The 24,756-nt window shown below is 39.0% G+C and overlaps 1 protein-coding gene across 1 annotated transcript in view; it reads left to right on the top strand.

Annotated features, from left to right (window-relative positions):
* Positions 1-21,471, top strand: part of st3gal1 (ST3 beta-galactoside alpha-2,3-sialyltransferase 1) — an 86,819-nt gene extending 65,348 nt beyond the window's left edge. Inside the window, exons 4-7 of the mRNA XM_030412882.1 lie at positions 12,592-12,771; positions 16,408-16,453; positions 17,532-17,651; positions 17,795-21,471. Of these exons, the coding sequence (XP_030268742.1) occupies positions 12,592-12,771; positions 16,408-16,453; positions 17,532-17,651; positions 17,795-17,968 (520 nt within the window). The 3' untranslated portion in view covers positions 17,969-21,471. The remainder of the gene's footprint in view (positions 1-12,591; positions 12,772-16,407; positions 16,454-17,531; positions 17,652-17,794) is intronic.
* The last annotated feature ends 3,285 nt before the right edge of the window (positions 21,472-24,756 follow it).

Raw genomic sequence — 24,756 nt, 5'->3', positions numbered from 1 at the left:
CCTTCCTCAGCCAGTTTCTGGATGGTAGTGCTTCTGATGCAGTGATTTGTGTAAATAAAAGATGTTCCTGCCTCTTTGGATAAACGCGATAGCATTGAACCCAGGTAATTAACACCCATTGGCTCCAACAAGTACCACACGTCCCCTAACTTTTCTCCTCTTTTTGGATGGAGGTAGAAAGCTTTGGCTTCTTTTGGGATTTTTGAAATGTATTTTTCAAATGAAGAAACCGGGCACAATTCATTCCCTTGGTCTTCAAACATTGCGCCTCTCCTGCTTTGACGATCCCTTTCATGATGGATTTTTGTGATTTTTTGTTTCCTAGTTGAAGCTGAGTGTCATATATTTGTTGCCTTTAAAAAAAACACAGGAAATATCAGCTAAGTTTGACCATGACATCAACATAATAACAAAATGATTATGCATGAATATGAATTTCTATTTGACGTTGCTCTTTGAGAAACCCACCTGTTGAATCACGTTTTATTTTGAAGGATTGAGGCGTTAGTTTCCTCAGACCCTCCTTTCCTCTCCTTTCAAAATGTAACTGGATGTCGAACCATACCTTGTTTACCAGGCCCCGCAGTGTGTTTAGATTCATTGCCTCCAACTTTCTTAAAACTACCTGGTCCTCCTCGGGGATTGCGGCATGATGTTCAGTTTTGTCGCGGCCCGCTCTCCTGAGAGACTTTATGAGTCCACTAAACACGTTGTTTGACGTTGTGAACTCAGTGTCTTGCATTAGACACCATGTGCAACTGAGAGGAGGGTCGTTGATATAACGCTTGATGCCAGCCCTCAATCTGACGTAGCTGCTGATGGAGTAGTGCTGACCTTGGCTGTTTCTTGCTGACCCATAAAATTCACGAAGAACCCTGTTTAGCTCTTCTTTTGTTATAGTTACAAAATCTACATCCTGTTTAGTGCTTTTCAGATACTCCTGAAAACATCTGACAGCCCTAGACGTTGATCGGGACATAGTCTGTTCAGTCCTGGACAATTCCAGTTGATTGAGCTCTTCATGTGACATAGGCACAAATCTTTCCTTTTTTGTCATTTGGTTCATCTCATCCTCCTCCAACCATTCATCCAAACTGAGGCCGCCAAATAAATCAAAATTAACAACAAACTGATCATTTTGTAGCCTATTTTTGTGCCGTTTCCTACTCCAGCTCTGACAGTTATAATGTTGCCATGGAGATGGATACAATGTTGCCACAGACTTGGCGGAGTAATGTTTTGAGTAATGAGTCAGGCGTGCTGTCATGCTGATTTGAGCACGTTCTATATTTCTTGTTGACCAATCAGATTGCTTGGTCTGAACTACTTGTATAATTGTTTTTCTTCAAATATGTTGCGTCAGGGCGCGCAGGTAGTCGAGTGGTTAGAGCGCATGCCACGTACGCAGTGGACCCTGGTTCGAATCTGGCCGGAGGACCTGCATGTCGCACCCCCCATCTCTCTCCCCTTTCACAGAGAGTGAAGCAAGAATTAGACAAACCTGAACATGAATGGCAGCTGAAACTGCTGCATTATTTAATTCTGTTTGATTTCTAGCAACCACAAGATTTTTAAAAAATGAACTATTTATTAAAAGGGAGTTTCATTAAACTGGGCAAGATAGTTTTTAAAGCTTTGACGATTCTATCTCCCACAGAAGATACAGCTACAAAGCTACAAGTGAGCACTAAACGACACTTTGGAGATGAAAGCTACGCTGAGAGCACCCAAAACGTTAGCAAAAGCTGTGTGCTTGCCCAACTATCGACGCACTCATCAAGTGAATGCTGAATGAATGTGCTATAGCCTTGCAATGTGAGAGAGCAATCGTTATGCATTTCCTAACTGCTAAAGAGGGCTTCTTTAACGAGCTGTGTGAGGTAAGGCATGGTGAGGGTTGCTAATGATCAGTCAGGAAATGACATTCATTGTGGCCAGCCATCTCACTTGGCAGTTTGGTAAAGAGTTAAGCATTAGCCTTTTGATCAAACTGGACAGGGTCTGCTCTACCAACTCTTATTTGGATACCTGTTAGTCATTGAAATACATACAGACGAGGAACCTAGACGAGGATGATGCCAGTGACCCCCAAGACGACATAAAACAATTTCCAAAACAACATGACCGTTGCAACTTACATGACCTTAGTTGTACGGTCCCATTTGGTTAGGTGTAGTCAGGAAATACTTTCAGAGTTGGTCAAAAGTTCAAGGACCCGAATGCAGACAGAGCGGCAGGCTGGTCAGGAACTAAAGGCTTATAAATAAATCACGTAAGCTGTAATTGACATGTCCAAAATCCAAAACAGCAAGAAACAAACAAAAAACACAAGAGGCAGACAGGGTCAGTCAGAGTCAGTGAACTAAAGAAGTAAAAAAAAAAAATACAAAAACAGAGTACAGACAAGAAAAGAACTGGGAACACAAGGAACACTGGTCTGAGGTGGGGAAAACATAACAGCCAAACTGACAAAGAGAGAGGGGAAGACAAGCACTTGAACACACAGGGAGTAATGACTAATTGAACACAGGTGAGCAGGGAAAACAGAAAAAGAGAGGAGGTAAACAAAAAAGACTGAATACACAGGAGGATAAATGAGGGACAGGTGAAACTATTCAGGACAATCATGGGGGGATAAGACAAAGGGTACGGAGGTGGCACAACATGACACATGGGGATGAACCGTACAAGATTAAACAGGAGAGAATAACTAACCCAAAAACGTAAACCATGACAAAAACTGCTTGGTTTATCTTATGCTCTAAAACTGTAGTGTGAGAGTTTAGGGAAGCATAGTGGTTAGGTTTAAGATAACTACAATACTTTTGGAAATTCAGTTTTGAAAGTACTGATGTTACGTTTTGTATTACCTCACCTAACTTCCTCCGGCTGCTGCCTTAATAATTACTGCAGTCGCTAGAGGGGGCCACCTTAGATTAAACGTCAATACAGATCGCGATGAGCTGTTTTCACAGTCCTTTCCTCCTGATGATGAGGACAGGCTGCACCAAACTTGCACACTGTTAATACTGATGTTTTTTGACACCACGGCAACTGCAATGAGCAGCTCTCGCCATAGGTTTATGGATATACTTACCTTTGAGTACATGACTAGTTGTGCGGAGGGTTGCCTAGATACACAATCCGTGACAAGAGAGGCTAAAGCAGCTTGTGTGCCGCTGTTGTGTGAAGGTGTGAATCTGTATGAGGTATAGGTCAATAGCATATAGTATATGAGGCAACCTGTCTCTTGGTCTCCTGGTGTACAGATCTGAGCTGCTGGTATTTCATCAGTCCACAATTAGAAACTCGGTGGATAATGTCATCTGTGGTTCCCGAATTACTGCAAGGCATCTATAGCCACATACAAGCGGAGTACCAAACAGTTCTCATAGCGACCTTGAGTGCCACATAAAGTGCAACTTTAGTATTCAGCCTACTGATTACAAAGCGTCCAGCTTTTAAACCACACCTGAGACCGTGCCTTCATCTAAAATGAAGCTGTTGCCTCATTCTGGCCCAGTCTGCTTCTCTTACCTGATAAAAATGTACACAGCGTTCAGTCCTCATCATGCCTATTAGTCAGGTGGAACTGCATAGGCATTTTGAAAAATGTACACACGGTGAGGCTTACAAAGGAGAGGAGCGGTAACAGCCTCAAACAAGTGAGCCTGAAATGCGACAGACCTGAAACACTGCTGACCTTTAAAGTGTTCGTGGGCTTTGTGGGCTGCCTGAACCTCCAAGCACTCTGCCATATTGTAGAATACTGTGGTTCATGGCTTTAAGCGTTTCTGAGGGCAAGTGAATAATAATTAGACAAATAATGTACCACAGCATGCTGGTAGGCAAATAGCATTGGTATTAAATATGCCATTAATCATTTATCAGCATCACAGTCTCAATTTTCAAGAGGAAGACATTCCCGCAGAGTAAAGTGCACACGACTGAAATCTCCCTGGAAATCCATTTGACGGAAACTATGTAGGCGGACACAGCGGTAGTGTAGCTTTCAATTAATTAGCCAACACGGACAAAATCTTTAAACCCGTACCTATTGATCAACAGTCTGATAATCAGACTGCTTTGCCATTTTGTTTGACCTTAATTATTCAGTTTGACATTTTGTGTTTGTGTCAGCTGATTTCTTTTGAGGGGGGTTTAGGTTTATTTTGTTTTACCATGTTGCCCTAAGCGATCAGCAGCAAGTGATTTATCCATTCCACCACTGTTGGTATTTGACAACCTGGAAATAAGACTCAACAATCAACTTTTGGTGGACCAAAAAACAATATTGTGGTGCACACAGGGATACGATGGACACTTGACAGTAACACTCATAATTTACATTTAGAAAATCAACTCTAGAATCACTCATCCCAGTTCTATGAGTTGTCGTTCGCTGATATTCTATTGATATTCTTAACTAATATATTCACACTTCTCATACTGGCCAGTCAGAGGCAGAGTAAAGCAGGTCTTGACTTCGCCTTCCTCAGCCCACACACTCACTATGAGTGGCTAGAAGCAACAAAGATGAAAGAGGCGATAATATGCATTGTAATGAAAAATGGATTTAAACATTTTCAAGTGAATCTTATTTAAAAAAAAAAAAAAAAGAAAAGTTGTGATATGATGAAGATAATCAAGTTCATGTTTTATTATTTACCACATCTTACATTCAATATTTAACAGTCAAACACAAAAAAATGTAATTTATCATTCAAGGCTGAAAGTTGAAAATAATGGAAGTGATGAAAATGAATTGAGACCTGAGTGACATTTTATTTCAGTCTTTCTTTTCAGCAGTGTTCCGCAACCAGTTTTCTTGGTGGGTTAGGGGTTAGAGGGTTAGAGGGTTAGAGGGATGAATATGACTTTTGAGTTCACATTTTGAGTAAAGCATAGATCTTATTATGTGAGGCCCTTTTTGGAGATACAGCGACATATGGTCTGTGTTTCCCCTGTAAACACACCAACCTCTTCAGCATCCTTCCGGCCTGCTGCTGCTCCATTCAGCTGAGCCCGTTTACGATTTCTATTGGGAATACAGACAGTTTGGCTTGTTTGTATTTCTTTAAATCAGTCACAATCAAAATCACAAATGTTTTGGATGGCACTGTGCCCAACAACAGTTCCTCTGCGAAACGGTAATGGTAACAATTCCCCAAAGTAAAGTTAGCTACACTGGCCAGGGCAGAGCTGCTCACCTTTCAATCTACAGATGACAGGACATTTAAATTGTGTTTGATTGAAACTATTTCAGTAGTTTTCACTTTATATAATTAATCAGTTGAGTCCCCCAAACTGGATCCTTTGTTGTTTCGGGGGAGCTCAGGTCCCTTATAGCGGCTCCCCCATCTGTTTAATTTTATCTCTCAATAACCAAGCACTGAGGCCTGATGTCTGTGTAATAGATCAAGCATTGCATAGACATCACAACAGCAACACTGGCAGATGTGCTGCAATATCAGGCCCACACCAGCCTGTTAAACAATTAAAATACCTGCCTCGGTGATGTTTCATTAATTTACTGTCTTCTTTTTATCTGGAGGGAAGTCATTGATGTTTTTGGTTGCAATCTTTGTGATCTTGCAGCCTTGGTAGCATTACACCAACTCACAGCTAAATCCTTAAAAAAAACACTAAAAAAATACAAATAAAAACACTGAAAATATCTGTAGACATAACAGAACTGCTGCTGTTTGCAATGAGAAAACCTTCAACTTGAGCTTATAAAACTCACTTAAGCTGAGTGAAGTTGATTGATGCTCAAAGTACGGACACTTTATACTTGTAGCCTCAATATAGCCCTGCTAGAAAGCCCTGGTCAAGATATCTGTCATCAGCGAAAAGACCTTTACTCTGAATTTCACTGAGAATGAGTCACCGGTGCTGGATTTCAGACTTTCTGTGGAGACAGACAGACACTGCTTTAATATTCTCCAGATTTGTTTGAATGGACAGCCACATCACCATCTTTACATCAGATAATGTCTGATATACACAAAAATATTGATCCCAAAGATTTCACTTAAATATCTCGAAACATTCTTTTATATTATGTTATCTCACTGTACACTGTACTTCAGGTAAAAAGCCTTTTTTTCCTATGCAGACCATCTTGTTTGTGAGATGGGCTTTTCAAAGGCTCAATACATCTGCTCCAGTTTGTTTCAAGTCCATCTGGTACAAATTTCCAGTGCCAGAGGGGAGTTAGAGCAGAAGTTGAATATTGATTAGACCAATCTGAAATATTCGCCTCCTTAGAGCGGTTGACACCACACGCCCCCACAAGATTAAGTGAACAGGCAGCCCAGTGAATCCATTCAACAACTTAAGTTCACTTCTTGAGAGGCCTTACAGACTTGTATTATTGTAGCATTGACCTCTGCAGTGAGTAATGACATGATCTATGTAGTCTTCTGCGGATCTGAAGGGAATCTTTTGAGTCACACGATGGATAATAATGGGTCAAAGTAATGTCTGAATCAGCTTTACTGGCCAAGTACAGACAAACAAGGAAAATAACTCATTTATCTGTTTTATCACTAGCCGTTTTCATACTGGGCAATAAGACGCCAATTTGGCCGTCTTTTTTGCGGCTCGGTCAAAGCGAGACAGTGGGCGGCAAATTGAGGGTCTGTTTTGGGCCGCTAATTTGCCACCTCAGAGGGTACACTTATTTCCGCCTCCATTGCTATGTAAAAACGAGGCGTCAGTGTGCCGACAACTGCGTGAGATGGGCAGAGGTGTCGATGACACAGCCGGGAAGGTTTAAAACCAGGAAACAGCTGATCACAGCAGTCAGTCCATTACTTCATCCGCGGACGTCAAGATGGGCAACTGGACAGCCACTGAGATCCAGGAGATGCTAGCATCTCCTCGGTCTCTGTAGCTGTTTGGTTGTGTCAGCTTGTTGTTGTAGTGGCAAGGTACGAACAGTCGCTATTTTCATATTAAAAGCCCTCAGCTAAGAACCCAGTTCTGCAATGTAAAGCTCTTATTTTGAAGACAAATTTGTTGTCACCGTTCACTGGCCAACTTCATGCTTCACGTCACCTCACATGTTTACGCCTACCTCAGTGGCGGCTTTTGGAAAAGGAGGAATATTACACCTCGCTTTTAGAAAGACGGGGCGGCACATTGCTGCCTTTACCTTGGAGCAAATGTGCCGCCTTTTCTATCTAAAAAGGGCTATTGTTTCGAAAGTACTTATACAGGATTGGACAGCTAAGGACAAAGACAAAAGCTGACAAAATATAAGTAAAGTAAAGAGTGTGTCCATTCTATTGTACAAAAATGACAATTTCATCTCAGGGCTCACAACTACCATTGTCCCGTCTTCCTTGGGACAAAGAGAGATATTCCCTGGGTTGCCTCCGGGATAATAGGGGTTGTCGTATGTGAACACTGTGACCATCAATTAGCAAATGACAAACTGAACCGAGCGCTGACTACAACGGAGCACGTCTTCTCGTGCTGTTAATAGTTATTTCTCTTTCTGCAGCGCTTGTCAGTTCCAGTTAAATTCACTGGCAGACTATTTGCTGCAAGATTTAAGAAAAACGTGACACATTAATATCCAAACAGAATAGTACACTCAACAGGGGGACACAACAGATTTTTTCCCATATCACGTAATCTTGTGAGCAACAGCTAACAGAGCTTAACACACAGCAGGATGGAGAGTTTTGGTTCAGAGGAATGTTAAAGGCTAAACCACTGCAGTTTAATGCGACAGCAAGAAAAAAAAAATTACCTCCTCTCTGTTAATCGTTATTTACCTTTATTACATTCAGTTTCAAAATCATGTTGATGGTACAGTGTCTTGTAATAGGGTGAATGGTTTCTCCGTGAATGGTTTCTCCCCCCATCACTTGTATCTATGTAACTTAATTGCGAGGGTAGGATGACAGCGTTACATACATGTTTACTTCAAGATATTGATACACATTGTTACACACCTGAGTTTTTTATTAAAGACAGTGGTGTTGTACACACTCAAAAACTGTGGGGGGCGCCAAATTGCACAAATTTAAAAACTACAAAATGTTGCTGTCAGTAGCCAAATTAATTCGAAGACTATATTTTTCCATGATGTCTTCCCTAACAGACTCTACAACTTATTTTGTTTTTTTCATTTAGCTGTGAGTTAGGCTGTAGTTGTTTCATCAGTTAGTTGGGATAGAAATTCCCCTCTCGCTTTATCATAATTGTTGCATTATCCTGCAGTACAGTTTGACAGTTTCCAGTTTATATCACTGGGTGCCTGCCTATTCTATGGAGTGTCTCGTTTATCTAGAAGTTCACAGTTAATAGATGTGAAGTACTAAACTTAAGAACAATTTGGAGGAATAGATTTTGGAATGGTTTGGAGTCATGTTTTTTTTTTTTTTTTTAGGGACAGTTCCAGGTCAGTGGTGTAAAGAGTGTGCCCTGTGTTCAACATCAGAAAAGTGCCTTGCCCTTTTTTTGTGTCCAGTTGAGTTGGGATATAATTTGTTCATTTTAGGGGAATAAAAAATAGACAAGAGAAGATGAAGTGAACACGGCAGAGTCCAGTTTTGTTTTCCTACTGTGTGTGAGTTAAAGAGAACGTCACAGGAGGTTCCATTAAAGCTTAGTCCAACGAAAACTACCTGCAAGCGCTAACGTGGAGTAATGTGGTGTTAAAGTAGAATATGCTGCAGTAATGATGAATTCCTCACATTATACTGTTTAATATGTGGCATGCTGCTCCTCTGCCCCCGCTGCCATACTTTTTCATCTGCTCTGGACGGCGGGGATCCATTCGCCGAGCAATTCTTAAATTCCCAGAAGCTGTAGTTGTCATTAAAGGAGAAATCCGCCAATGTAGTTCTGTCAAAAATTGTTCTTTTAGGTTGAGGTATTGCCCCATAAAAGCTCGAGCCAATACGTCTCCTCTTCCATACATTGCTGTTTTCAGCTCAGTCAGTGCTGTAAACCTGGTCTGCTTCGAAGGAAACAGTACACACTGCTTGTTAATGGAGAGTAAACCAATTTCTCTGTCTGCACCCTCTCTCCATTTTAGATGTAAAATGGGCCAAACAGCCTGTGCTGTGAGTTTTGTAGATGTGTTCACAGGAAATTACGTCGTTATTCTCTACCGCTTCTTTTCCATCAGAATGCCCCAAACCGATGATGCACTATCACAATAGTAATTACTGTGTTGATAATAACCGCATCTGGTGCAGCAGCTTCATCAGTGGTGGTGACACAACACTCCTGTCCTCTGGGACCGATTGGCCTTCCTAACATTTCACAGCTGTAGCATTGCTTTGGTCAGCTGTTGCATCAAAGACAGCTGTGCATTGCCTCCATGTCCCTCCTGTTTTTATAAGCTAATTTAATATGTGGTTTTCATTCAGGCCTAATTTAGATTACGTTCACATATCAACCTTTGAACTTGTGTTATATTCTCACTCACTGTTCTTGTCAGCTTTGTTTCGAGATGCAGCTCACATCTGTTGGCAGAGGGAGATTCAAATAAACCCACTGTGAGCTACGGCATCAAACAGCAGTCAAACCAAGATAGCAACTAGCTGGCAAACAGTCAAGCTTTAAAAATGCTACAAAATGGCTCCGTCAAGAGCTGATGAAATGTAAAAAAAAGGAACATTTACCAGATGGTCATAAAAAAAAAATTGAAAAATAAAGGAGCAATATGTTAGAATTGGCAACTTCATACAGAAAGACAAGCAGCAGGGGGGTTGCATATTACCATAGTCAATACTAAGTGCTGCTAACTGTAGCTGCCTTTAGCAAGTGAGCTCATCTAGCTATGCAGCTAGCAGTCCAGACAGTGAGCTTAGAGCAACAGGGGAGAGTTGGTGCTTACACCGCTAGGTCAGGAGCTTTCGGCAGGGGCAAGCTGGTTAGCATGCTAACCTCAGTAAAATAACCTACCATGAAAAACACGAAAACTGTTATTCCTTCGCATTCTGTGGATGATTGAAGTTATTATTGTTTATGTCATTTACAAAAATTCTGACATATCACACCTTTAATGACGTTGTAAATAACTGCTAGCTATCAACATAAAGGTTGATACAGTCATAAGAATAAGATTGCAACTAATAAATAACATTTCAAGCGACTATACTACCAAGTGCTTCTCAAAATACAGTGATGTATAATATACCTGCACAAATAGCAAATCATAGAGAAATTAAACAAAATGAAATCCTACCAGAGTTGCACTAAGTGAAGCGCATACCTTCACTAAGGCTAAACAATCCCTTTTAATTTAATCGAGCCTGATCCAATATCAAAGTCGATCATTCTGTCTCACTCTAAATTTCAAACCACTCATAACTGCTTAACTGTAGCTTAAGATCACCAGTTCTAGGAACTGCATCAGATTGTTCTCACTTAAAAACTAGACTCATACACCTGTTTTTTTTTGTTTTTTTGCCACTGCACAGAATATAGCCATGGCCGGGGGCATTACATTTTTTAGGTTGTCCACCCATCCCATTTTTGTTAACACAATATCACAAGAACACTTTGAGGGAATTTGGATTCAAGGATGAATTGATTCCATTTTGGTGGTGAAATGTCGAGGGTCATGTTAGCAGTGATGTAATGCGTCCCATTCCCGTGAATGCGATATCTCAGAAACACCTTGAGGGAATTTTTGGCCCAAAAGTTGGCCCAACCACTCACTCAGACGGAAGGATGAAAAGAACAGATTTTGGTGGTCAAAGGTGAAAGGTCACTGTGACCTCAGACAAACATATTTTTGGCCATTACTCAACAATTGGTCATCACAACTTTTTGCGAAAAAACTTTTGGCAATTATTTTGTGCCAAAGCTCAGGAACCACTGCTTGACTGGAGCCCTGGGGCATACAAGTGCAACAAAGTAATAATTTGTAGTTTTCATCTAGATCCATGAATTATTCCCTGAGAAATTAAAACATTTTTGAAAAACATCCTATCTCAGACTTATAAAGGAAGTGAGAAAAAATAACTGGATTTATCTGGACACATAGTAAAAGTTAATGGGGTCGTTTCTGGGCTGAGTCTCGTGAAAAAATGTTTCCAGGAGTTTTTGTGTAATCCTGCTGACAAATAACCAACAAACTGACATGGGTGAAAACATAACCTCCTTGGTAGAGGTAATAAAAACAAAAGAGCTAAATTATAATGTTAAAACATTTCCAAAAAACAACACTCTGTGAAAGCAATTGCTCACTGAGGTGAAGTGTTAAGAGATCATCATCTTGAATTGGCCAGAGGTAATGAGTATTGATCTTTAGAAAGTTTTGCAAAAAATTCCATGCGTTCAGTGCATGAAAACTTAAGGCAGATTTTCCGAGTTTGGAATAAAGCTGTGAGATGTGAAGCATAAGACACTTTGTAGAGCTACCGGACCACAGGGCCCTGTAGCAGAGATGTTATACATGGTGATGAATGTCTAATAAAGGATTTGTGGATGAAAACATACAGGAGATACCAGAGTTTATCACACCCCTGTGCCAGAGAGGACCAACTTTGTTCTACAGAATACGATTGTGAGTGTCAGAAGGATCTCCATTAATGAATCTGAGGGCAGAGTGATAAGCTGAGTGTATGGGTTTGATGGATAGAATGACTGCCTCACTATACTGTCCTGCAGTTTAAAGAAAACCTGGGTCTGTTTCTTTACAAAAAATCTGGGTTTTTGCCACAGTTTTGGCAATGAGATATTCAACGTGATCGTTAAATGTTTGCCCTCGATTGGCCAAAACGTTTTAAAATCTGCTACGAGGACAAGTTAATTTTTTTTTTTAATTATTATTATTATTTAAATTCAATCCAAGGATAGAGGATGTTCCAATTGTGCAAGGTCGTGGTCATCTCTTAACCTAGAGGCCACATTCCGGAAAGATACAACTTGTAAAAGCTTTAACTATGAGGAAGCCTGGAAACAAAATGCCTCTTGCAGGAGGTCGTTTGAGTCCTGACAGGCTCAAGGTGAAAAATTCAAGTTGTTATATAGCTGTCATCTCGGAGTCAGTAATGAGGAGAATGCTATTGCTCAGACCGCAGTGCCCAAACAGGTGATGCTCGTCGCACCGGGGGTCAGCATGGTGATTTTTCCTCTATGTGTCACCTCCTTCCACTGACAAAAAAGCAACTGCCACTGTCAAACTATGTTCCTGCCAATTACTGCTCCAGCTTGAGTGAGTATTGTCGAACATAATAATAGGGACGCATCGCCTGGCTTGCCAAGCGGTAATTGTTGAGCTCTAAATGGACACTGGATTGTACTGAATTGGTGTTTGGATGTCCAAAACATGCCGAAGCAGGACAAATTGTGCTTTCCCTTTTTCTCTGTCTTTGTTTTTACATGTTTAATTCTTTTCTTGAATAAGCGAACATGGCTGGATTTCCACGTCGCAGTGCCATGTTGTTTGGCTGACTTGGGGAATTCATGAAAACAAGCCCATTTATAGATAATGGCTATTGGTACAGCAAAAGGCTGGAAAAGACAAAGATGGCAAAGCAACTAAAAAAAAGGGGGAATGAGGGATGTGATATAAATTTCCCAGAAATAAATATCTCTGCTTTTTTGTCGCCACAGAATGAACCAGGCTCCTACCTCTGGTTTCGAGGAGGATGTGGGCGCCAGAACAACTCATCATGTCATGTATCCAGAAAGTGCCATGGACCTGGACAACACCACCAGTCTGGTGCTGATCCCTTTCAAGACCCTGGACCTGCAGTGGATCGTTAGCGCTCTGACCACGGGCACCATTAAACAGTAAGTGTACCCATCAAATTTTAAAGCTGCACTTATCTATATTTATGTATTGAGAGTTAAATGTGGAGGTGACGGTACTGATGACGAACCCGTGAAGAATAATCACCTGGCTCTGCAGCTCCCATGCAGTGTTTTAGCATCTTTCAGCCTATTGTTTTGATTTTACAACCTGAGAAAATACAGCACGAGTGCTTTCATGCCCATTGCTAGAGATGCAGAGATTTTGCTTCCGATGCCTGACAAACAGTCAACACTCTAAGCGGTGGTCCAGTGCTTAGACATAAGTTCTATGCTGTTACCTCTTGGCCACTGAGCTGGACAGCAATGCTCTGATATTAATGAAGAGACAATGGCAAGAAAATGAAATATTAAAAGAACAGACAACAATATGACACACTCAAGGCAGTTAAACATGTTTGCATATGTTTGATTGTCCCCCCGGTGGTTACAATTTATTTTGTTAACTGTCCTGTCATAGATGCATTGGCACGGTTTCTGTAACCATTCATTAGACGCATGTTTATGTCATGTTATGTAAATATACACAGCCATTTCCATTTCCATTTAGGGCATTCAGCAGATGCTTTTGTCCAAAGCAAGCTTATGGCTTAAGGCTTTGTCACAAGAAAGAAACCACACAACATGTCACTGTTGATCAAGTAAAAAACAGAAACAATTTTCAAGCCCTTGTCTGAACATGGTAGCGGCTATTTATCAAGAATACTTTAAGTTTATAAGTGCTATGATTTAAGACAGGACTGCTGAATTAAATGTTGGCATTTTACATTTCTGCAGATATCAACATTTATACAATAGGTATCACATCACATTCACATTACCTATACTATATATAAGCTGACATATATGTATGTTCGGATGATATTAACTTAGTGGTTGTTGTGTCTAATCCTAACCAGATCATAGACTTAGTCTTGTCAATAATATTGAAAGTTGAATCTAAAGAACCGTCAATTTTATTGGTATTTTACCAAGTAATACTAATTGTATGTCCATGACAAAATGCCCTCCGATTTTCGAATTAACTAAAAAATTTGCATGTTCGAGAGCTGAATTGTCCTAAGACAGGCTGTGAATGTATCACCATGCCTCATGTCTGTGCCGCACTCCCAGATTCATTTACCCTCTCCAAATACCAGATTGTCATAACAATCACACTCACTCAGTGCTGCTATTTGTCAGGTTGCCATAACAAGGATAATCACTCAGTTTTAATCTTCCAGTAAATTTCACCTTCAGCTGTTTCACTCTCAATGACCCGTAATCATTAGCTTGATTACTGGACATCCAGGGGAAAAAAAAAAACGAGGCCACTGCGAATGAATGCCACTGCCAATAACTCAAACACAGCAACATGTAAGATGGTAGAGGGATGAGTAAATCCAAACAAATGTTTCCTATAAATGTGTCTTCAAACTCTGCCAAAGCAATCATTATGCACCATTAAATTTCATTTTACTGGCAGTAATGTCAGCATTAGCCCAACAGCCATCAGATTTTAATTGAGTGTTGTGAAATATTTTGTTACATTTCCTGGTCTTGTTAAATAAAGTGGGGCTCTGTAAAAGGGCAGAGCTGTGTAAGGGGACACAGGAATGACTTAGAATAGTGCACAGTCTAAGTAAGGCACTTCTCCTTGCAAAGATGTCAAGCCTATGTGTGTTAAAGGACATACTTCTTTTCCATAAGGGTGAAGTGTGTAGTATAACTCACCAGATGTATGAGGGACAGTTTTCATATTCACTCGCCTGAACCTGCAGAGGAGCCAGTTGGAGCCAGTTACTGTATAGCACACATTTCTAAATGGCATTAGACCAGTCTGTATAATCTCTGAATTTTAATGAGACTCGTAGCTGCAGAGGCAATAGCCCTGATAAACCTTCCCTTAATTGGAAACATTTGTATCTCACCATATAGTCATTATTATTACGCTTTCAACCAAGTCTGCGCGGCCGTGGTGTAGAGTCGACACCGGCTTTAAATTTACACTTTGTCAGCTCATTGTGCTTGTTTTTGTAGCTCTTCAAATCATGAAAATGCCATAAACATGAATTAATTGCGTATGAAAATTAAAACATTTTCATATGCAAACTGAATGTTGACAACTCAAGGAGCGGCACGCGCCGTTATGCAAAGAGCCTCGCACATTGTTATGGTTCAATTTTTCACTTTCATCACCGACATAAAACAGAGACAGTATTTTAATGAAAAGTTTTTTACATAACTTCAGTGTAAAATGTTACATTTAATGGATTTTGATGAATTAATGCATATATAAACTGTGTGTTTTTATTCAATTATTGCATTTAAAGTTAAGGGGAAATTCTACATAAACATAATGTGTTTAACTAGTGTTATACATAAAGATAATGTATTTCAAATTCTGGTTATTCCGTCTCATGTAATAATCACAAATCTAGCTATTGACTCAATGTGACAGAAAGTAATTGAATGAGATATTCAGATTGAATTTATGGAATAGAATTAAATATGAACTTGTCCTGATTCAATCTGGCCTGATCTGAATACATTTTAAATCAGACTGAGGGGGGTGGCGTAAACTTTTGATAATTCATTTCAAGGGGAAAATATGAATGCCTAATAACCATGTAAATGCATGATCCGGTTGATTCTTACTAATTTGAACACCTACATTCTTTCTGTGCATGTTCGCCTCGCCTGGGAGTAACATCAGGTGGCGTTTCTTCCAGGAGCGACAGAAATATCGCAAAAACAAAAGGTGGTGGCAGATAAAACTTTTTGTGTTGGAGATCTTAAAAGACTTTGTGATTATTGATAGTTGAAAGGATCGAAACAACGAGTTCAAACAAGTGTTTGAAGAAACGATAAGAGCTGGAACCTAAATTGAAAAACGGTTCTTGATGAACTGTAATGGTCAACTAATGACAAGATGTGGGTCTAACTTGAAAATTGTATAACAGGTGGAGCAAATCATTGAATGAATTCATGAATTAATGAATGGATGAACTGAATATCCTCAATAAAGTTTGGGAAGAATGTCTTCTTCTTCCATCATATTGAAAAGCAGATGCATGACAAAAATATTAGATTCTCAATACATGCTTTGCAGCCTGTGGGCTCAACACATGGGATTATTTTATTTAGAGTCCATGTAAACAGTTAAGATGGAATCTCTAATCAATCAGTCAGACTGAAGAAATATTGTGCATCTAACCACAGCTTTGTTGTATCCAGCCATCCATCTCAGTCCGCTTTGTTTAAGGCAAATTATTTTTTTCTGTGCGCGGAATGACATCAGCTCCGCTCTGCAGGCTCTTATCTGATGAGTCAGAAAGCAAAAAAAAAAAGAAAAACTGACAGTGAGCATATGTTAATGTGATGACTACTAAATCTGCCCATGATATTTAATCAGCTCTTTTCATACAGCTGTAATAAGGAAAGACGCTGGTACATTTATTTTTAGACATGTCCTCAGTAAAATGAGATCAAACGGATGGATCATGCTGAGATTGTGGATGTGATACTAGTAATTGGGGACAAACAAGCAGAATTGGTTCTTGTAAGAATAGACTTTCAGGGTTTCTTTAGGCAAGTAAAGCCCAAATTTCAGGCTCCTGGTGTTCTCTTGTGTTACAGGACATATATACCGGTCACGTCCAGGATAAAGGCAAACAAAGATAAGGTGAGTTACAAAACGGTTTGTCATTTTTTGGTGTATCTTTTTTTAAACATGGCTTTACTTAAATTGGGATTTTGTTCTTCAAAAACTAAAACAAAACTTAGATACCTTTTATGTACAATACATGGTCAAAAGTATATGGACAACTGCATCTGACACTTACATGTGATTGTTGAACATCCATCCATCCATCCATTGTCTGTAACCGCTTTATCCCTTTTATGGGGTTGCAGGCAATTTTTTAACATTTCATTTTAAAAGAATGGGCATCAATCAGTGTATACTGATGGCAGTGTGACAGATATATTCCGATTCTTAGTGGTGCCTCCAGTGTTGGAAAGTACAGCAGATTTTACATGTAAAACATGTGATGAGCTTATAAATGATCATTATCATTATTTATTGGCAATTACTAAGAAACTATGTTGGCTAAACTCAAATTACAACATTATGTAATACTATCCAATTATATAATGTATTATTAGTAGTGTAACACTAAAAAAATGTTTCTGTATCGTGATTACTTTTACTTGAGTAACATTTTGAGGGCAGGACTTTAACTTGTTAAATAGAGTACATGAGTATTTTTAGACAAAGGTGTTTCTTCTTTTAATGAGTGAGGATCTAGGTATTTTTCATTTTGACAAGTGATTTGTTGCTGCAGTTAAACTGGCATATGGCGCTTGTCACTGACACATAACGTTACTGCCAGCATATGGCGATTCTTTGCAGAGATGTATCACTGTTGTATGTCACTGCTCTGCCAAATGAAAATGGCATGCCACTTGTCCTCTACTGACGGTGGCTGCTTTTGTAATTATATACCCGCTTACAGCATAAAAAACAAGTGTTGCATACTATCAGCCACTTTTCAATCTTGGTGTTGCTGTAACATTGACTTCTTAATTTGAGCTAAAATTGCCCAGTGCAAATCATCAGCAACAGCCCAGACTAAAGCTCTCGTATTTTATCTTCTTTTTGTCTGATATTTATTGATTTTTTTTCATTATAAAGACATTTATCTTTACGTCTTGCCTCTGTAAAGAGCTAATAAATAGAAATTCCTCTGACTCTTTTTCAGGTGTTAATTTACAGTCCCACATTTTTCAAATACGTCTATGAGTCATGGCTCGAAGGTCATGGACGATATCCTTCCACCGGATTCCTTAGCTTATTGCTCGCTATCCACATATGCGATGAGGTGAGTTGTATTGCTTCATTGATTGCAGTACAATACTGAAATTCCACAGTAGATTGGAATAACTAAACCATGATTCAGAATTAATAAATATGTGCATCTGAAGTGATGTGAAAGTCTGTGCTTTTGTTCCTTGTCTGCTCCAGGTCAGCGTGTTTGGATTCGGTGCAGACCAGTATGGAAACTGGCACCACTACTGGGAGGAGAACCATTTGGCGGGAGCTTTCCGACATACAGGAGTCCATGATGGAGATTATGAATATAATGTCACCCTGCTGCTGGCAGACAAGCACAAAATCCAAATGTTTAAAGGCAGATGATACCAAGCCCGTATGTTCGTTGGGATGGCCATCAGATGAACTTCAGTAACCTTTTAATGTTTATTTTTACTTCCTTTCACACAGGAAGAACATGTTTGCCATGATTTCCCAAGACACAGGAACTCTTTCTCTTCTTCAACTGAAGCTACTGTTTAAGAAATGTCACTACGATGGATAAAACCAACAGACAAGGCTTACGCAACACTGCCACTTGTTCAAGAAACTGAGTGTCTGGGAGTGAACAAAAGGAGACAGGAATATATGTCTTATCAACAAGCATGCTATACAAAAATAAGCTTTGGTTATATTGTCTGTGTGTACTCGCTTTTTCTATAAATGCTTAGCATTGTGGCTACCTGGAGCTTTGTGTCTTAATGGCCATTGACACAAAATAAGTCCCGTTGACAGCAGCAGTCCGACAAAGTGCCATATTACTCTGCTGATTTATAGACATAGCAAGAGGGATATTGTGTGAAGTTCATCATTGTCATCCGTGCAGGAAGATTGCTCAGAATTATAACCACTGTCTGCCGGTTTAATTGGTGTATATGGGAGGCCGTTTGAGTCCAAATTGACGAACAACGTACTTAGAAGCATCTTAATGAGCGTCACAACAAAACACACAGCTGACTGTACCATAAATTTCACTTCAGAATAAATTATCACCAAATGGCAGAGAACGTGGTTTACATTCCATAATGGCAGGTATGAGAGAAAGAGAGAGAGAGAGACGGAGAGTGAGAGACAGAGAGAGAGAGAGCTGTTTTTCATCATACTGACCAAATTCTTATAAACTGCCTGCACTACAGAGCTGCTTGTTTCTTGCTTGTCTGATTTGAGCCGTAAAATATACTCTGATAAGGCCAGGGGACACTCACAATCAAGTCCAAATCCAGCCCTAATGTTCGGCATTTATAGATTATCCACACGGCCTCAGCCAGAGTTTTAGAAATGCTCAGGTCGGAGCGTCTCCCCCTGTCAGAAAACTATTGACCACACTTTAAATTACAGATATTTCCTGATGAATTGTTCTCAACATGACTGACAAAATGGTGTTTGAAAAGACCTGTCCGCACTGCCAGGATTTAAATTAGGCTAACAAGAAAACCCAGCCGCTGCAGCAAGAGTTGTCAAATTTTTACATATTGAGTCTGAAATTACTCAGAGCGGCCCCCCAAATTCCCACCTTGTACAAATTTGTAGCCATGCTGGCAGCGTGGCATGTGGGACGGCAATGTCGACTGGTCAATTGCACAACTAAACATTTACGTTCCCCCGCAGGATGAATCTCAGTAACATCTCCTGATCCCCTGATGCCCTCCAGCGTTACCAGCAGGTTGACATCATGGGTGTTGATAGAAATATCTCAAAAACTACTGAGTGTTCGATGGAGTCGATACACTCCATCATCAGCTCAAAAATGTGTCATTAATCCAATACCAAACCACTAGTGACATTCAAAACTAAAATGCAACTAACTAATTGCATTCCCATGAGCCTCTGTTGTAGTTTATTTTTGAGGCTAATTACCATGCTAACAAGCTAAACTTAATGAACATGGTAAATATACCTGCTCCACATCAGCATGTTAGCATTGTCACTGTGAGCGTGTTAGTATGCCATTGTTAGCATTTACCTCGAGGCTGTGCTGGGCCTAAGTGAGCGTCACAGTAATGGATGTACAACAAATAACCTGGATACTGCGTCGCCACTCAGCCTTGATTCAAATTTTGCCCAGTGGCAACTCACACTATTGCAGCAAAAAAAATCCTCATTGGCCCATATCTGTGGACAGAACACCTCAAACAGCAACAAGGTTCATTATGACTCTCTCTATTATGAATTTTTGATCCATGGAGGTTTCATATATCTAAAATTGTGCTTGGGACAAGGATATGGATTCAAAAATCTGTGAAGTCATCACAATGTAAAAAATCTAACCAGGAATTAAACCCAGAAGCTAGACAACACTTTTGGCTCATGCACAAGGGGAGCAATTCTAATTGGAATGAATAGCCGCCATCTCTGGGTACACTATCCACTTCTAAATAATACATCCATGGTAAAAGAGCATGGCTGCAGATTCTTAGTCCTGTTTTCAATTATGGAATATAACCTCCCTCCGGCTCCAGCTGAACATGGAAACTGTGGCTGCAACTATCAGCACATTGTTGAAGCAATGTCACAGACAGAATCAAAACTGTTTTAACAACCAAATATTAAGGATTATTTTTACTCACATCCTTTTGACTACATGGCAAAGTGAGAAGTCAGTGGTGAGATAACAATGCTTGGGGTGGATTTAAAAAGTCTATTGGGCCCTGAAGGGCTCTACTGGAGACCTGTTTTAAAGAGTCGTGCTGAAGCGAAGCCGTTGATGAGATTTTCATCACTCTCTGTTATAAAAACGTATTTAACGCTTTTAAATGCTCAAGGTGTTCCTCAAACACCAGCTCCTTTATTAAGTTGTCGACATTCATTATTCATCACCGGAATCAGATATGAAACAGCCTATACAGGGGTGCCTTATCATTAAAATGATGTACTGAACATTTTTGATGTACATTGTGACATATTGTTCATTAAGCGTGGGTGTAAAGTGCCTTTAATGGAATTTTTTAATACCTAATTTCACCATCAAATTGTTGTAGTTAAGTGTACTATAATTATCGTTTTTATATAAATGTCAGCAACCTTTAAAAGCTCAATTTAACAAATCATAAGCATGATATTATAACCATATTAAGTATATGTGAGTAAGATTTTTTTTTTTTGTATATACCACAGGACAAAATGCTGATTACATGTTGAGTAGGTGTGTAAACAGCTTTGCCTCTCTAGTTTTGATGAAATACAGCTATGTTGTTTCGTCCAGGCTTGAAATTACCTGCTGCACCTGCTAAACTTGTTGTATATGTGTCGAGACTGAACGCTTTATGCCTTCCCGAAACACACACGTTCTTATCCTGCCTTCATGTTATGATTTTTCACCAACAGATCTCTCTCATCTGAAATGTTGTGTTATCTCAGATTCGTCAGAACTCGAGCTCTGTGGTGCGTCTGTAATAGGCTATGATTTGCTCCATGTGCCTTGAAACATAATGGGACATTCGCCCGCATCGTCAGCATCTTCCCCATCATTTTTCTTCTCCACGTGAGAGCAGGCTGATGAGAAGAGGAGCCACAATATTTGTTTAATTCAAATATGTCAGCCCCCTTGAAGACCACAGCGGTGCACGTCTGTTATGCAGGGGACACTGTCACCTAGTGGACAGGAACGTGTATCAGGATTAACATCCGTTGATTTGTCCTTTACATGACTGATGTGATGACTAAGTGTTAACTAGCACTTTTCAAACTTCATTCACTGTTTAATGTTCGAATACAAAGTCTGTCTTTCACCTGTATTCTTTCTGTATTCTATTCTTTTCCATCCCGTTGAGCTCTTTAATGTTGAATAGTTATGTACGACCCATTAAAGCAGCACCTTCAGGAAAATCTTATGTTTATATTCTTTTTGAAATTCCCGTGGTCTAAAGAAGTCTCAGGTCACTGATACTTACATCTAATTGGAGCCTTTCTTGCTGAAATGTCTGTAAAGGACAAGGGGTTAATTCAGTTTAATAACCCATTTCACAAGTTTATGCAGAATGTGTGTGGGTAAACTGTAATGTAGATAGTGTGCTTGTATGCATACTGGTAAAGGTTCCGGAGACCAGAGGGAAATAAATCATTTTACAACAGTCGAGATGAGCTAGAGGCATCAAAGTTCAAAAAGTAACTAATTAACATTAACAGAATTCAACTAATACCCATGTTGACATCATGACGTCTATGTATTGCAGAGATACCCACTGAAGTTAGCATGCTAACCAGCTAGACCAAAGCCAATGCTCCTACACTAGAGGTGCAAACACCAACACTTCCCTGGTGCTTCAAGCTCTACAGCTAGCTGCACAGCTAACTGAGCTACAGCTCTACTGATATGCTTCCACCTATTTGTTTCGAATTCGACAAGTGGTCAATTCTTAAGTATTGCACCTTCGACTACATAGTTTAAGAGTACTTTAAATAATTGAATTAGACAAAGTAAAATATGGATAACCATACATAATAAAAATGAAAAATGTCTTTGATTTGAAGAGAAATCATTGTTTTCTAGGCAGTAGGATAATTTGTTTCCGGAAGATATCAAGACTTCATGCCCTGCGGCAACAACTTTGAATGTGTCTCTCTGGTTTCTGCTGTTGTGAAGACTGTGTTTTGCCTCATAGATATTGATCTCATGTCTACCAATTTAAATAGTTTTCTTTTAAAGGATGAAATGAGAAACATGGCCATTAGTCAGCTTTAATTGGTGAGGGGGCGAGTGTTCATTCGAGTGCCCCCTCTCTATGAGGTAAGTTTGTTCCACCACCACACGCTACAACTAATAGACTGGAATAAAACATTAAAAAAATATGTGAGTGCCGGTAGGTTCCTGAGGTTATTATTTCTCCTTTCTATTACACATACAAAAAACTGTTGATTCTCTTATCTCAGTAATGAATTGTAAACTGTGCACCAACAGGCTTTTTGATTTTTACATCGGATGCCTAAATTAGATTAAAAGGGAAAATAAGAGAAACTACAGTTGTTATCCTGGAGGAATTGGCCACATGTGAGCTGCTACACATTCATGCTCTTTGCTTTTTTTGTTTATTATTAAGCAGCTCGGTTTCTCGCAGCTTGTTCTCACAGTACAGCTGTGTTGTGGCTGCTGTGGGAGAAACTAGTTCATTTTCACAAATTAACATAATCAGCGTGCCGGATCAGCAACCACTTTATACTGTTTTCATCCGTTGTTTTAATGTCATGTCCGTTGTTAACAGCACAAACCTCATTCAAACATCCAAACTGATCATAACAAGATCACTGTAGAATCTGAATGCTTTAAAGGCTGTGGACCCACTCACTCGTATTTACAGCTCGGCCTTTATATGCAGCACATGTCACATTAAAACATTTTTGGCCGACTGATTTTCTGTGTATAAGCTCCTCATAATGATGTGAAAAGGTAACGAGATAAAGAATGCACTGGACTGTATGGAGTCTGCTTTATCGCAACTTTATTCATTTCTCAGCCAATGTATAAGGACACATTCCTATCAAAATAGTCGGAACTGCACACTGATCAGCTGCTTCTGAGCACATTATGATGACATTAATGATTTTTTAATTTAATGAGTTACGTGATTTTGTAAAGTCTATGGAGCTCAGGTCACTCTGACTGTATGCATCCATTTATTTTAAGGTACTCAGTATGGAAAACAAATTAATCACACAAACTCTGCTTATAATGAAAACATTTATAGTTTATGACATATAAAATAGATCTGAACTAACTTGCACCCCTTTACATCCCATTTCACACATACAGAATAAAGCCATTTTAATTAATTAAAGTTATGCACTGTATTACAGCCTTTATGTATCTCAGAACACGTTTTATATTAAGTACAACTCCAGAAGATAACATCCAGTGTAGAAAAAACATCATGCAAACTGTGTATAAGTTGTAAAGAGCTGTGCAATATAGTGCATGGAAGTCAGCTGGACTTGCAGACATTGCGTGGACTCCTCAGACAGTATATACAAAGGGTCATTCAAATAACTTAAAGCTCACAGCTACATATCAGTCAACCATATATGTTCATGCATGCAGTCCATGTTGCAACCATGGTACCCACACTATAAATAAGTGATTGTACACAATGTAGTTTAAAATATTAAGAGTGGCCTTCTGGTCAATGATGACTATAATGTGAGTCACAGGCATCTAAGTGCCTCATTCTCTTCCGCCTAAAACTTTATACATTATACACCACTGACTGCCTTCAGGTTTCTTAAGCCTAATAATCATATTGACAAGACACATAATTCAGCATGATTCAATTCTTATAAGTTATGAAACAGTATTTGCCATTTTCATTTCCTTACATTACAATTTATGTTCAAACAGCAGTAGTGGTGGAACTACAATTCAGAAGTAACCCATTAAAGAAATAGTCCAACATGAAGAATTTTAATTACCAGAAAAAAAGCCAAAGGTGTTATCAACAACAACAAAAAATAAAATAAAAGACTGCACATTATTATATACATTACTGCATTATAATTATTGATGCATTGATCTGTAAACACTATTATGTGGATGTAGCAAAGCAACTAGTAACTGTAACTAAACTAATACTAATATTTCTCTCTGAGATCCATTGCAGTAGATGACCAGTTATTAAGTAAATAGTAAATACAAACTAAAGAAGGGATATCTAATATTTATCAATATATTTATCTACAAGACAGTATTCACTATACATACAGTATAATAAAACCAATATAATAGAATTTAATTGAATATTGTATGATTGTATGATATAATATTGTGTATTATATTATATTTATTATATCATATTATATTATATTATATTATATTATAATAATAAAGTTCATTTAAGACTACTGGAAACAGCAGCACAAAACAATTTCACCACACGGTCCATGTGATGATATAACATTATCTTCAGTAGTCTAATGAATAAATAAATAAATAAATAAATAAAACTAAAGAAATAAGGGATATTTTATGTATCTATCTGCAATACAGTATTCACTATATAAACAGTCAAATAAAATAATATAATGGCGTTTAATTGAATATTATATTATATTATATTATATTATGTCACATTGTTTTGTATAACATGATATTCTGTTACTGAATGAAGGTAATAATATAATATAACTTG

Source organism: Sparus aurata, chromosome 3, assembly GCF_900880675.1.
Source record: "Sparus aurata chromosome 3, fSpaAur1.1, whole genome shotgun sequence".
NCBI classification, from domain to species: Eukaryota; Metazoa; Chordata; class Actinopteri; order Spariformes; family Sparidae; genus Sparus; species Sparus aurata.
This window is presented reverse-complemented; position numbering and strand designations above follow the sequence as displayed.